General features: G+C 31.3%; 2 protein-coding genes across 2 annotated transcripts; both read left to right on the top strand.

Annotated features, from left to right (window-relative positions):
• Positions 1-1,411: 1,411 nt before the first annotated feature.
• Positions 1,412-6,929, top strand: LOC125077631 (proton-coupled amino acid transporter-like protein pathetic). Its single transcript, XM_047689612.1, has 8 exons — positions 1,412-1,841; positions 1,923-2,073; positions 2,295-2,416; positions 2,805-2,889; positions 3,398-3,642; positions 5,177-5,389; positions 6,304-6,473; positions 6,578-6,929. The coding sequence occupies exons 1-8, from the start codon at positions 1,771-1,773 to the stop codon at positions 6,826-6,828; spliced, it is 1,308 nt and encodes a 435-aa protein (XP_047545568.1). The 5' UTR covers positions 1,412-1,770; the 3' UTR covers positions 6,829-6,929.
• A 602-nt stretch (positions 6,930-7,531) lies between these two features.
• On the top strand, positions 7,532-14,232 carry LOC125077678 (proton-coupled amino acid transporter-like protein pathetic). Its single transcript, XM_047689680.1, has 8 exons — positions 7,532-7,829; positions 8,123-8,273; positions 8,601-8,722; positions 8,807-8,891; positions 9,150-9,394; positions 11,958-12,170; positions 13,467-13,636; positions 13,961-14,232. Exons 1-8 carry the CDS (start codon positions 7,753-7,755, stop codon positions 14,209-14,211), a joined length of 1,314 nt encoding a protein of 437 aa, XP_047545636.1. The 5' UTR covers positions 7,532-7,752; the 3' UTR covers positions 14,212-14,232.
• Positions 14,233-15,661: the final 1,429 nt, after the last annotated feature.

The following is a 15,661-nucleotide window of genomic DNA, read 5'->3' as shown; positions in this document are numbered from 1 at the left end:
GCAATGTGTTTTTATTCATCGACAATACGTGCATTATCGAGAAAACAGTAACAACACGAAAATCTAGACACCAATATAATAACCAAAAAAATTAAAAACCTCAATTATATTAAATTTGAATAAAATCAAAACCGACTTCATCACGTGGTAGGGTAATTTGGACCTCTTGCACCCTGGGCTAAGGACTTGCACCGTCAATTTTGAATTTTTAAGAGTAAACGGTCTCAAACAAAAATGAATTAATCAAATCTAGCAAAAATACATTACGATTAATGAAATGGTACCTAATTGAAAAGTAAGTATCAAATATTTACACACGATAACAATGCCTTGGACGCGTTCTCTGCAATTAAATGAGTGACCCCAATAATTACACTCCAAAAGTATTTTTACCGAGATATTATATATTTTACAATTGACGCCTGAGGGTACGATTAAAAATTGTTACTAAAAATATATTTTTACATCACATCAGCAAGGTCTGGGCCTGCCCTTATTACTTGTGTTAAAATAATTACGTAAAAAAGTATTTTCAATACATTTTACGATTCATATTAAAACTAATTTATATTGTATCAGCGACAAAATGAGTGAGATTATTCCATTTTGACCATGATTAATTAATTATTTATAATTTAATTTAAATTTTTAACCATTTTAACTTAGAGGATATTGACGTTAAAACGGTGTGTTGTTAGTTGTGTAAATTTTAATAATTTTTTTTTAGCTTAATGCTGGATTTTTTTCCAGCCACATTTGGCGATTACAACCTGGACTGTCTCACTGCGTACCTATTAAATTGTTCATGACATTTTATAATTATATTTAATTTTTTTTTTTGTATTGATTCAAAAATGGAATGAAAAATTTCTCGAATATTTATATTTTTTGTTGGACTCGGTTGATATTATGAAATCTGTTAATTTTAAAGTATTCATATCATCATCCTCCTGGCCTTATCCCAATTTTACTTAGGGTCGGCGCAGCGTGTCTTCTTCGTCCATACTTCGTCGTTCACACAATCCATCCATCGTTTCTTGGGTCGTGCCCTACCGTATACGAGTGGATTTTCTGAACCACGTGAAAAATGACCTTGAGATTTCCTCTGGTCGGTTGTCTTCTTCGTTTGTAGCTACTATCAATTACGATGTATTTCATCAAAGCTATATAAACAATTGAACTCCGAAATAATGACCTTGTATTTGTATAAATCTAATGTTTCGTTAACGAAGCAAATAGAACTAAAAGTATGAATTAAATAAAGCGAAAACACGAGTTAAATTAAACAGCCGATTAATAAAACACAAAAGATAACAAGTGTCATTTACGTACTCACACAAAGTTGAATATCGTACGAAGAGCATAACGTTAACGTGACAATACGACACAGATAATAATTAATACAAATAACCTCTTAAAAATAAAGTATTTTCCCGTTGTCGTATTATCTCCGGCGGTACAGTCGGCGAAGAAAGGCTCCGCACGCCGTGATTCGCTTATCAGTTTATCAAATAAAGACTTCGATATTAACTTAAGGCTTACCCACAATTGCGATTATAACGATTGGCCTCGAGAGCGTGGACTGAACGTCATTTATTTTCAAGTAAATCTTTATACAATAAAGCAGTATTTACTGTTTACCGTTTCCTTGTAAAATTTCGAAGTATCCGTTTATATTAAGACAAACACAATTATAAAGCGAAATATTGTTTGGAAATGTGTACATTAATTAGTTTCTTTGGAGTGTGAAATTCAGAAATAGTCCTCAAAATGAACACCGAAATTAAGAAACAAGAAGAATACGACCCGTTTGAACACAGGATAGTTGAAAAACCAAGTTCGTGAGTATTATTGTGAACTGTTAATTAATTTACACCTACAGCAAATGTTGTATTGAATAAATAAAAAAAAAAAAATTTTAGAGATCTGAGGGCAACAGCAAATATAATAAAAGCTTCTTTGGGATCCGGGCTTCTTGCTGGTCCATTGGCGTTTTCCAACTCTGGATGGGGATTGGGACTTGTTGGGACTCTCTTGATCGGCATAATATGTGGACACTGCGTTCATATACTCGTAAGTACACGATCATATATTTATATAACAGAACCGATCAAATATCCCAATTTCACACTAAGTTCATTTTAAAGTTTTTTTTTTTCATAAGTCTTACATCTTTTAGAGGCATTTTATTGTTATGTCTTGTGAAATAGAAAACAAAATATTACAAAAATTAACAGTTTTATTAGAAAAATGATTAAAATAATAAGTTCTTATTGAATTTTAAATATGTAAAGGTCAAGACATCTCGAGGTTGCTGTAAGATAGAACGCAAACCACTTCTCGGGTACGCAGAAACGTGCAAGTCTGCATTTCAGAATGGTCCGAAATGTGTCCGACCCTACGCCACTGCTGCCAGGTAAGTTCATTACATATATCATACAGTATATTGTTTTAATTTTCTCTTAAAGTTTACTATTATATCTTATATTTATATTCAAATCAACCATCTACCTTTGAAATATATATGTGTATACCATGTGTTTCATTAATATATCAATATAGTGGTATTCTTGTTAAACGCAGAAGTGTCAAAGGATCAATCACCTTAGCATATAATTTTATAAAAAAAAATCTTATATTAATAAAGATTCATTGCTATTCCTAAAAATCTTACGACACTTAAGTTACTTGAGAGTCCTTCGATGAACTATATTTAAAAATAAATATTTTATTAGAGTGAATCTCTTTCAAGTGCTTGTTTGGAGTTTACTTAAATGTTATTTAATTTCATATTCTCATTGCAGTATTTTTGCGGAATTTGCGTTGGTCTGCACTTACGTGGGCGTTTGCTGCATCTATACTGTTCTGATATCCGACTCCATTAAACAGGTATGTTCATAAATGTATACTTTCTAAAATATGACTAACGACAAATACTGAAATTCTTAATTCTTTTAGTTTTTCAAATACATTACTTACAAAGACGATTTTTGTTTATTTATGAACGCTCGGATTTTTGTTATTGGACTATTCAAAAACAGGATTTCGTATGAATTAAAACGTATAGTCTGTGCCTTGTTTCTGTAAATATTTATAATCATATTACATGGGCAAAACATTGTTATCATTAAAATAAGATGACGTTACATGACTTTGATCCGTGATCATTACTTACCGGTTTACACCGAGTTTTGCAAAATTCAAACAAAAATAATAATAATTAACGTTATTCACAATAAACAATTAATAAAAATATTTGTTCATTATATTTTTAATTTTGTATTTATAATCTGTATTTATTTAGTAAAATAATAATCTGTATATACAACTGTCCTCAATATAATGGTAATCCTTATTATTATAAAACAAAATGTTTACGTATTATTATTTTTTCCAGCTCGTTGACAGATATGTGCCGGGTGTCAACCTCTCCGTGGAATATTATTGCTTGATTACATTAGTCCCTTTGTGCTTGCTCAGTCAAGTAAAATACCTGAAATGGTTAGCAATTTTCTCGTTACTAGCCAACTTATTCCTAATTCTTACGTATTTCATTTGCTTATATTATATATTTGGAAGTGAGATAAACTTATCGGACAAGAGAGTGGTCGGCGACCCGTCAAGAATTCCAGCATTTATATCGTAAGTAGCAATTATACTGTCAATCAAATTTATCGTTCTGATACTTTTAACGAGAGTTTTGGATTTAATTTTGAGACTTTATTTAAAGCGCATATTATAAATAATATAAATTAATGTTTTGCAAGAATAACAAATATAATATACATAACTAAAAAAATATATATACCTAAAACGAACACTCGTTTCGTACAAATAAATAATCGCATGTTAAGTTTTAGCGTTATACCGACCGTTGACTTTGCCATTTTCGAATCGGATGTCATAGACATTCTTAGAATACTCGACATCATTAGTAACTACGTTCGTTTTTTTACACATTACTGTCTCTTACTGTTAAGCGAACTGTATTTATAGTTAAAATAATCTTACTTATAAATATTTAAATAATGCTAATTTCAAAACTTGTAACTTCAATTTATATATTTAATACTAATATTATACAGAGGTAATTTTTTTATAATTTTCGAGGAAAACTAATGCTAATACTATGTTAATAAATCCGATCGATACGGAATTTTCGTCTTGTATATTATTTTAGTTTATAGTTTGAGAGGGACATAGGTTATATTTAATTTAAATACGATGCATATTTTTTTTTTAAATAATCTGATTTTGAATACATCTAATCATATTACGATTGCCAGCGTAGTCGGTCCTGGTTCTAAAGATAAAGCTAAGTCCAGCTGTTAAAACTATACCACGGTAAAATTATATATATTATAATAAAAATAATTTAACCACGGTAACCTATTATATTAAAAAAAAGGATAAAAACATCTGTAAGTGTACTTTTGCACACATTTATTATTATTAAATATTTATTTATTATTCTTCGTAAAGGCTTAATTACCGCCATAATGTTTTGCTCTTGGAAAAAGCCAAGGTATTGCACCACACAACCTTCTATTTACAATTTACATTAAAAAAAATTATTTAAAAATTACTATTATTTTTAATATATTTACAATAAACCTCGTTGCATAATCAGATGTCAGAGTTATTTAAAGTCAATGAATACAGTTATAAATAAAACTTTTAGTATACGCATAAATAGTCTAATAAAAAAAATCTAAGTAAATTTGTTTCACTAAACAAAATAAAGGAAAATAATATTAATATAAGGCACTTCTACATAACTTAATATCGGATATAAGAAGATCGGCCACTCTTTAGACAACAAAGAAAAAAAAAACAATATTATATAGTTAAAGTTATATTTTATTATAGAAGCAAAACCATATACGATTAATTGTCATGGCTATCAGTTTATCGGTTGAACGTTATAGAAATTGATATGGTGCAACGCCCTCTAGTAGCGAGTTACATCAATGTAAATATTATAAAATCCTCCATGAACAATTACATAATTATTATGTATGTTAGCTGAACTTTCAAAGTGATTAGAGCTGATGGTCAAAGTGTAGAAGTCTTATAATCTCTAACTGATGCACTAACATCCATACTTGTAAATATAGATAGGTATTATTGTACCAACATTACGCCTTAATACTTAGCCCTTGTATTTCTCAAACAGAACAGTCATCTTCGCAATGGAGGGCATCGGGGTAGTGATGCCTGTCGAGAACGCTATGAAGAAACCCCAGCACTTCCTCGGTTGCCCGAGCGTGCTCGTCGTGGCGATGTCAGCTATCGTCTTCTTTTACAGCACTCTCGGTGTGTTCGGATACCTACGATATGGATCAGTGTTGCGGGGATCGATCACTCTGAACCTTCCTATTGATGATGTGTGAGTTCGTAATTTTAGAAATAAATACCATTACATACTTACACGTCCCATGTGAAGACTCTCAACTGAGTCTTCGACTTAATTTGAGGTTGAAAATGTGAGGCACATAAAAATATAATTAACACTTCTATCCTTGGCACTTCTGGTACCAATACATCCACTTCAAATTACTACACTTCTTGTGTCTTACACGTGACACGTACAATAGATACTATATGAAAATTTGGATACCTTATACATAAATTTAATCGATTCTTATTCTTACAAAGAAGATATCTTAACCGCTAATGTTAAAAATGTAAGCATTCCTGAGAGAGAAACCTGATGGAATTGGCATTCAAGCATAAAAATTATTATTTTACCGAATAATATAGAAGCTATCTGCCATTGGTCCTCGAGTTTAAAACTATATAATTTAAAATGATACTCCAAATACGATTTTCTTACAACTCCCTTGTCACGTGCATGTTATCAATCGATCCGACTCGAGTGATTGAATTGAAATTAACGACGAAATTATAGTATATTATATATAATAACCTCAGTACATAGGTTAAATGGTTTTAATCTCGTTTTTAAAAGCCTAAAAACTCATTAACAATAGCACTTGTGTGTAATTATAAACAATACCGGTTTAATCGAGGAAGTGATCGCTTGTTTACATTGTAAAAATCTATTGCTGTCGTATTCTAAGTGTTTGGATTGATACAAATCACTTGAGGCTAATAGAGATTCCTTAAGAATATTATCATACTCGGCCAATAATAAAATAACACTACTAGTCTACTATCTTAAGGTAGCACTTGACAACCGAAGAAGTCAATAGATTGTATTGAAAATTACAATTTATAATAATATTACGAAATAAACAGTTGTTATTACAAATGAAATGTAATTCTGTATTTTGTTTTCAGGCCTGCGATATGTGCTAAAGTGTTTATAGCCTTATCAATTTTCTTTACTTACCCTCTGCAGTTTTACGTGGTATTTGATATAGTTAAGAAATATACAGATGGTTATATTAAGGACCAGTACCGCACTGTAACCGAATTCTCGGCGAGAACTGCGGGCGTTTGTTTCTGCGGTGAGTTACAATGATCTTTCTGATATATGAGCTTATTTATTATTATAGAATATTTGAAGAGTTGGTTGTAGCAAATAATAACATGGTAAATATATTTTTTTTAGTCGGAATTGGCGTGGCTTTGCCTCTTTTAGAACAAATTATAAATATCGTCGGTGCCTGCTTCTATTCCATCCTCGGCCTGATAATCCCAGGGATCGTAGAGACGGTGTTCAGGTGGGAAAACCTGGGAAAGTTTAAATGGGTGCTTTGGAAAAACATACTTATTGTGCTGTTCGGCTTGGGCAGTCTCATATCTGGCTGTACCGTTACGATTATGGACATTATAACAATACTGCACCAAAAGACCGGCTGAGAGTCTGCTGGAAGAATCTCGACATGTTTATCGTTAATACTGTAGTGTAAATTTGTTAATTTTATATATTTTCATAAATTATTAAATTTTTTATTAAGAGTTTAAAATTATTTTATTCCACTACATGAGTACTTTCGCATTGAAAAACCTTTAAAAAAATGTATTTTATAAAAGAAACTTTATTTATATAAACAGATTATTCTGGATAAATTACAAATATATATTAATTAAATATCGTAAATATAAGTCAGAAGCCAATAATCTGCAACTATACCACAACTCTTAAGTTTGGTGATCTTTATCCAACTCAATAAATGTGCTACAAATTTAACTTTTTTAAATATCAAAAATAGAGATATAGGTATACAATAAATTAAAGATCAAGCATATTTATTGGAAATGTCCGAGACGACTAGTATCTGTATTTTTTTCTGTGACTGCTCAAATTGTTCTGCGCTTTTTTTTACAATATACCATAAATATGAACTTGTCAGCACTTCTCTCGCTGACGGTACCGCTTCAACACAAACAAGTTTAATCGCATCGTTGTTACAAAGTGTCTATTTGGCGAGTAATATAATTAAAAGTAACTAAGTCATATTGTGATTTTGTTTATTATGCGTTTTAGCACTTATCTATTTCTTATCAACGAGTTAAATACTGAGATTATGTTCGTGAAACATTTGCATTCAGATAAAGCTCGTTACGATCAACCGGCGGTATTCCTTCTTCAGATAAAAGAACAATAGTGTATTATATTTACAATGTAACATATTTTTGGAGTGACGTGACTTAATTGAATTATGGAGTATTGAGGAAGCTATCTGTTATACTCATGAATCTAAAATAGAACACTTAACGATAAAATCGGAGTTGTCGTTTATTTGTATCGAAAGTGTTGATGGAAATCTATTGCTTACTCAAATGGAGGCTAATACAAAGGAATCCGAAGCGCAGGGCTACAATCCCTTTGAACATCGGCAAGTTAAGAAGCCAAATTCGTAAGTACAGTTTCACCTTATTCGAAGTATCTATATAAATATAGGTTGATACGAGTGTAACAGTTCTCGATTTTGAAATGTCCATTGAGCAAAAAATTCAAACAAAAAAACATACTTATCCAAACCCGTGCAAATAGCATAAACCTATATATGTAGTTATAAACTAGAGATCCTTGAGAACCTCCTCCCTTCTCCTCCTCCTTTCTGATTACTTTACAAACACTCTGAAATACAAATATTATTAAAATAAATATTTCCCAGTGCTTGCTATATATTTCGAATATCCTTTTCAGTTTTATCAGATCGTTAGCTAATTTACTAAAAGCATCTCTGGGATCCGGCATCCTCGCTGTGCCGCTGGCATTTAAAAACTCAGGATGGGGTGTAGGGATTGTTGGGACTGTTATAATAGCATTCATATGTGGACACTGCGTTTATATATTTGTGAGTATAAAAGCTATTAATATATTATATTTATATTTGAACTTGTTATAAATTTGTATTGTAACTCGTTCAAATTTTGTACTTAAACGTAGTAGATAGTGGTGACTACAATCAAAAATCAATTTATAGTTATTCATTCATTAGAAATGAAAATTTTAGAAACAAAAGATTATTTAAATTTTCATCAGTATTAGACAAATTATTATTGAAGTATATTTAAATTAACAGCACTAAAAGAGATATTTATTAGTGCTATATTTAGTTATATCATTATTTAATAAAAGTTGTATCAAGTGACTCTTGATTAGAAAAATCAATATTTTACAGGTTCAAGTTTCTAGGAATTGTTGTAGAGCTGTCCGGAAACCCCTTCTGAACTACGCAGAAACATGCAAAGTAGCCTTTGCTATCGGACCCAAGAAACTGAGGCCTCTGTCTTCGGCCGCCGGGTGAGCTTACAATAAAACTTTACGTCGAAACGTATACGTTTATGCTTAAACTCCCCGCTAAACCTTTTATCTCTTTCTCTCTAGAGCCTTCGCGGAATTTTCTTTAGTTCTCACTTATATTGGAGTGTGCTGCATATTCACAGTGTTGATAGCTGATTCAATAAAACAGGTTTGTATGGATGTTTCTTCAAAAGGTTCTGTGTGATTTTACTTAATGGTTGTGTTAGAAGATCCCTTTTTAAGGTATAAGCACTTTATACTTAGTTATCTTTAGATTTTTCCTACGTTATTTATTTCTAGTAGTGTTCAATGAAAAGCCTAACAAGTTTCAAAATAAATTATATTTGGGAAATTTTAACCCATCGAATAATTGAATTTACTAAAAAATTTAACGTCTCCAATAATTTAAAGTCTATGAATGTTCCAGCTCTTCGACCAATACGTGCCAGGGTACATGTTGTCAGTGCAGTATTACTGCCTGATATTAATGGTCCCGCTCTGTCTAATGGTACAGATACGATATTTGAAATGGCTGGCTCCCCTCTCTTTGATGGCCAACATTTTACTTGTAGCAACATTTGGAATTTGCATCTACTATGTATTCAAAGATGAAATTACGATATCGGACAAACGAGTGGTTGGATACGCGTCTCGATTCCCCGCATTTCTTTCGTAAGTACCGTTGGCAAAACGCATAATAATAAGACGATAATCACTAACAAGGTTGATCAAACATAAGTTATAAACAAAATAACTTCCATTTGTAAAATACTAGTTGCCATCCGCGGCTGGCGTTCTCGTTTTCGGTGTTAGTTCATGAAAAAGTATGCGTCGTTGGAGTTCGAGCTTTCTACGCAGCAAATTTTACAGACCAACAGAAAAAATTACTTTCATATTTATAATATTAGTATACTGTATAGTTGCCTCATTTTATTTCGCAATATATATTTGACTAACGACCCACCCTGGCTTCGCGCAGGTGCAATGCTTATACAAAATATACAACAGTATGTCAGTCATTAGACAATACAAACCGCTACCGCTAACCGCCGGCTTTAAATCTGTAAAATCTTCAAAAATATTTATTTAAATTACGTGCTGTACAAGGCGATATTGATCTATATTAAATGCACAATGTATTTAAGGTACTTAATTGGATAAGGACTAATACTGTATTGCTTAAAATCACTTCGAAAATAAACCATTATTTCTCGTAAAAAGTAACGGAAAAAATGATTATTGTTGGTTATCCCTAAGAGATAAACATATAACAACGCAGACTTTTTTGAAGACCTTTTTAAGGTCTACAATACTGTAGTACATTATTTTGATCTATCTTGTTCAGCCAGCGTTTGCAATGTAAGCGCAAAAAAATGTGTTTATTTACGACATAACTTTGGAAACCTCTAAAATTATCTGTGTTTCTTTACTATGTTGTGCATGTATTATGCATTTAAACCTGCCTCTTGTATTAATCTATCTATTAAACCGCATCAAAATCCGTTTCAAGATCAAAGCATACACAGATAGACGACGGTAAGCGACTTTGTTTTATACTATGAAATTATTAAATAAATATTCCGCATTTTAATCTTGCATTTGGTGTAAGAAAATATAAAAAAGCCGGTATTCATATAACCTAGTTGAATGAAATTTGTTTATGATAAGAATAATTTAAAAAATTGTTAATTGTGCCCAATAAAATTTCACAGTATCGCCGACAAGAGATTAAGGTAGCTCTAGTGTAGTAAAAATATATCCAAAAATTATAAAATATAAAGAGCCTTTAATTTTTTTTTATCTCTATTTTAGTATTTATTTATATTCTATCTAATTTACACATAATTAAAAAATACTATAAGCCCATTGCGATAAAAGTGTACCATATGGACCAATGCTAATAAATACTAAACTCTTTTGGGAAATGGATTTGGGCTAGCTTTCCACTAATCTTAGAACACAAGGTAATTGATTAAAAGTTAGCAATATGAAATCAAACCACGTACATATTAATAGATAAAATTTCCTTCCGACTCCTTAAATCATGAAGAAACTTTTGAGCAAAACGCTAACTTATCACACGTGCTCAAACTAAATTTCAGGCGTGTTAATTCATTCTAGGCGATATTCGTTTATAAATAAATATAATTGGTATTTAAACTAACACCAGAATACCCAATATAAAAACGAAATATTCTGGTGTTTTGTTTATCACACAAATTACAAATGGAAATATGTACATCGAAGGCCATCCAGCATAATTTAAATTGCCAAGCAATATTGTTTGGTAACTTACCAAACAATATCGAATGTAATCTAATTATTGTTTCTAGAGTGACTGCTCTAGAAATTAAATATAAAAATTGTTTGAAGCACCTAGATATTATTATGAATTACATATTTACCAATATTAACAAACCATAATCCTTTTTTACTATGGAAAACCTTTGTAAAAGATAATAGCTAGAACCGGAATTTTAGCCACTGCGGAGGGCGCCTTTGGCCACTGAATCGTTTTAATATAACACATTTCCGATCCCTCCGCTTTGCCGTGATCTTATGAAATCGAAACTAAGTACTTAATTATTAATTTGATATTCAATTAGTATTTTTCCTAAGACGTCATTAGTCAGTGGAAAGCATATAACAACCGGTTCTGAGAGGTTTTTATTAATCAGTTAATTATACAAGATTTCATTTTAATTTTAGTACCCAATTTATGTCCGCAAATGATTTTTGCTTCTCTTTATAATTAAATGGCAGCTTAAATCAAATATGTTTGAAAGCGTCAATCAAATATTGTAGTTTTAATCATAAAACAATTTTATTAATATAAAAAATAATATAGTATTTGTTTTACACATGATCTTTATGCCATTATATGTGTTACTGATATATATGTTGATTAGCTAAATCCCAAGCCCATAAAAAAATTGCACTTATACGTTTAATCACGAAATTTTTTATAATTTTAATGAGAATACTTAAAAATCACGAGTTGTTTACGATGACGTGACGCTGTAAACGGCCGATGGTGTTTAGAGGAGCCCACAGCCTCCGATCGTTATCAGCGTCATTTATGATTCCCTTTGTAGCATTTATTTGGAATCCTAATTACATTTAAAATAATGGCAGATGTTTATACCCGGCCTGACTAACGAAAATACTTTTTTACGTTTTACTGGTAGATGCGCTTCAAAAAAACATTAAAACTTTATTATTCAATAATTTTCAGAACTGTAATATTTGCTATGGAAGGAATCGGTGTGGTAATGCCAGTGGAAAATAATATGAAAAAACCAGAACAATTCCTCGGGTGTCGAGGTGTTCTGGTGATAGCCATGACTTTCATAATGCTACTGTATGGTGTTCTGGGGTTGTTTGGATATTTTAGATACGGCGACGACTTGCAGGGTTCTATTACATTGAACCTGCCCATGAATGACTGGTACGTATTGCATTAGCATTAGCAGCCCGTAAATGTCCCACTGCTGGGATAAAGGCCTCCTCTCCCTTTGAGGAGAAGGTTTGGAGCATATTCCACCACGCTGCTCAAATGCGGGTTGGCGGAATACACATGTGGCAGAATTTCGTTGAAATTAGACACATGCAAGTTTCCTCACGATGTTTTCCTTCACCGCCGAGCACGAGATGAATTATAAACACAAATTAAGCACATGAAATTTCAGTGGTGCCTGCCTGGGTTTGAACCCGAAATCATCGGTTAAGATGCACGCGTTCTAACCACTGGGCCTTCTCGGCTCGCTACGTATTGACTGTGTCGCATTTAAAATAAATTTATTAATAATAATAGAATTTCGATTCGTTAACTTCCAAACAGGACGTATACATTAAAATATATTTCATTTGAGAACAAGGGTAACTACTGAGTTTCGTGGCATACTTCTTAGAAGAATCTATATTTCGAAGAGATAGTTGCTTACATTCAACTAAGCCTCGGACAATTCGATAATTCTTATAGTTTCTATAAGAATTTTCGAATTACTACGTGAATAAGGAATACCTGTTATAATTTTAACTAAGATTAGGAGGTTAATAATGTTATAAAAGTAGTCTAGCCTAGAATTACTCATAATTAATTAATCGTTTAGAACATTGTCTGCTCATAAAGCAATTGTCAAAAAATAGTGACCCTTTGAAAACAATGAAGTTACTAAAACATATGTCAACAGCGTGTCAAAGAGGTTCTCACCAGGGCCTTCCATTGTTGCTTATTACTGTGATAGTATTGATAAAGTCACACTTATAAATACCATGCACTCTTATTATTTTCAAGACTGACCTAGCATAGGAAGCATGTGAATCTTGAAAGTTATAATCAAATATATCATTTCATTTACTCACCGACAACGAACAGCCCACATGATGGAATAAGCTTCAAATATTCAATCCTTTCAAAAACGGAACTAAAATCATTATCTAAACATTATTTATTCAAGTAGGCTCGTACATGACATTTTAAATCGTCAGGTAAGAGTATTGAATTAAATATAAATAAAATAAAAAAAACTTCATTGAAAAAAAACACAATGCTTACATAATAGATTAACATATGACACTATTAACCTTCTTAAACTTAACTTAAACTATTACAATGTTTTCCATTGGTTGAGGTGCATTATGGTTTTAGCAATTTTAAAATTTTGATTATCTTTGGACCCCACACTAGGAGACCTGTATCGTGGGGCCCGAAGAAATGCAAAGAAAACTTTGTTTTTTACAGGCCAGCAATTTGTGGAAAGATTTTTATAGCCATATCGATTTTGTTCACGTATCCTTTACACTTCTACGTTGTAACAGATGTGCTCACGAAATATGCCGAACCGATTATTAAAGAAAAGTATAGAAATTTAGCACAAGTTATTGGGAGAATAGCAATTGTATGTCTCTGCGGTAAGTTATATCATAAGGTACCCTACATTATTCATTTAAAATAAGACTTCCTCAAATTTATCAAGAACCCCGCATCCGGATTCAGTTTTAACTAGTTAGAGTTATGGTTATAGTCACGTAATTATTCATCACTATTATAATTAGGTATTTATGTACCGAATTAGGTAATCTAATATAATTATAATCATATAATTTATATTCACATTTGTACATTTTTTATATTATTTACTTATTTTTTTAGTTAGGTAGTTAACAAAGTTTAATGTGAACACACAAATTCACCAATTTAAAAAGAAATAGTTAAATGCACAGGCTTTCTTTCAGGTGGTATCGGCATAGCATTGCCAATGTTAGAACAAATCATTAACATCGTGGGCGCTCTCTTTTACTCCATACTGGGTCTTATTATTCCTGGAATTATAGAGACCGTCAATCGATGGGAACACCTTGGCAAATATAATTGGATCCTGTGGAAGAATATTCTTATTGTATTATTTGGCTTTTGCAGTCTGATATCTGGTCTCACAGTAACGATACTCGATATCATTGAAAATCTCAATAAGAAAAATGAATAAAATGCTTATTCTCTACTTTTTGTATTTATTCGTTTTAATAAAACACTTTACAAATGAAATTGATGTAGTTCTCAACTCATGAGGCAGACATAAACCTTAAGCTGTTGGGACTTTTCAAAGAAACAAAAATGTATTAAAATGAGGGAAAATATCCACAAATTAGTAATTATTATATTAGCTTTGATGTGGTCCAATGATTAGAATACTTCAATTTTAACTAAATATTGCGAGTTCAATCCCGGGCAAATACTCAGGTATTTCTATATACTCAGGAAAAATCAGGTTTTTCATCAATTTGTATTGGAGCTTTCTTCTCAAATAGAAAAAAAGGTTTTAAGGAGCTTTAGAGGGACATTTTGGGGCTGTTACTACTTCTACTTACTAAGAATTAATATCATATCGAAGTAACTATTGGAGCAGGCGTCGTGGACATTGACAGACGTAAATCAATCAACGATATTCATGAAATCAGGCGTCAAAATGATAAATATTATGATTTTCTCAAAATAGAAGTTGTATGTGTTGACAAGGATTGTTTATGAGTGTCTTATTACGATCAGAGCAGACGCTAACGATAAGCTACACGAACTTGTTACAAATTTTATTTAATTATTATTATTATGAAAAACTTAACAATACCAATATTTTATTCATACGTTTGATCGAATGAAAATAAAATTCTATAAAAAATATAATATGGCCAAGTGATTATTCAAAATCAAAACCAACAATACTTTAATGAAATAACATTTAAAAAGTCGTTTACGAGATTAAATTAAAAATAAGGTGAACTGGTTTGGAATATTTATACATGAAGCCGAAAACAAATGTAAGAATCTCAGTTAATAGTCTTTTTTTATTAAATAAATTACATAATGTATATAACAAACGGGAATTTAAATATACAGAAAGTTCAAAACAATCTTGTTATCAATAAAGCGTTGTTATATTTTTTAATTTATATGTATGTACCTAAATAGTGTTCACGTGTCCGCATTGATCGGTGTCCGTAGTCATTCAGAGGCGGTTCCCATAATATCAATTATAGTGAGTGATTGAGCCAAGTGCGCAGTATCGTACTGATATATATTATATAATTGGGATCGCAGCCATCAAGTTTGGCGTGCCCATTCAGCAATAAGTATTCAAAATTTTGGAGGTTCGTTCGAAATCTTGACTTCACGAATCATGTTAAACACGCATTTACATAATACACCGTACAACAGTTATTTAAACTAAATATAAATAGGTACCTAAAGCAAATAGTCTCAATAAGTTTATTTTATGGAGAAAAATATCCTAATAATACGACAGTCAAAAATGTTTGCAAATAATTGTATTAATAGCAAAAGAAGTAGAAAAGTCAAAACACACACTCAAGGACATTAATATAACAGATTTATACAATAATATTAGTAATTGAATCAGAAAAACTTAGGTATATTTCCAT

Source organism: Vanessa atalanta, chromosome 4 (genome assembly GCF_905147765.1).
Source record: "Vanessa atalanta chromosome 4, ilVanAtal1.2, whole genome shotgun sequence".
Lineage (NCBI taxonomy): Eukaryota > Metazoa > Arthropoda > Insecta > Lepidoptera > Nymphalidae > Vanessa > Vanessa atalanta.
This window is presented reverse-complemented; position numbering and strand designations above follow the sequence as displayed.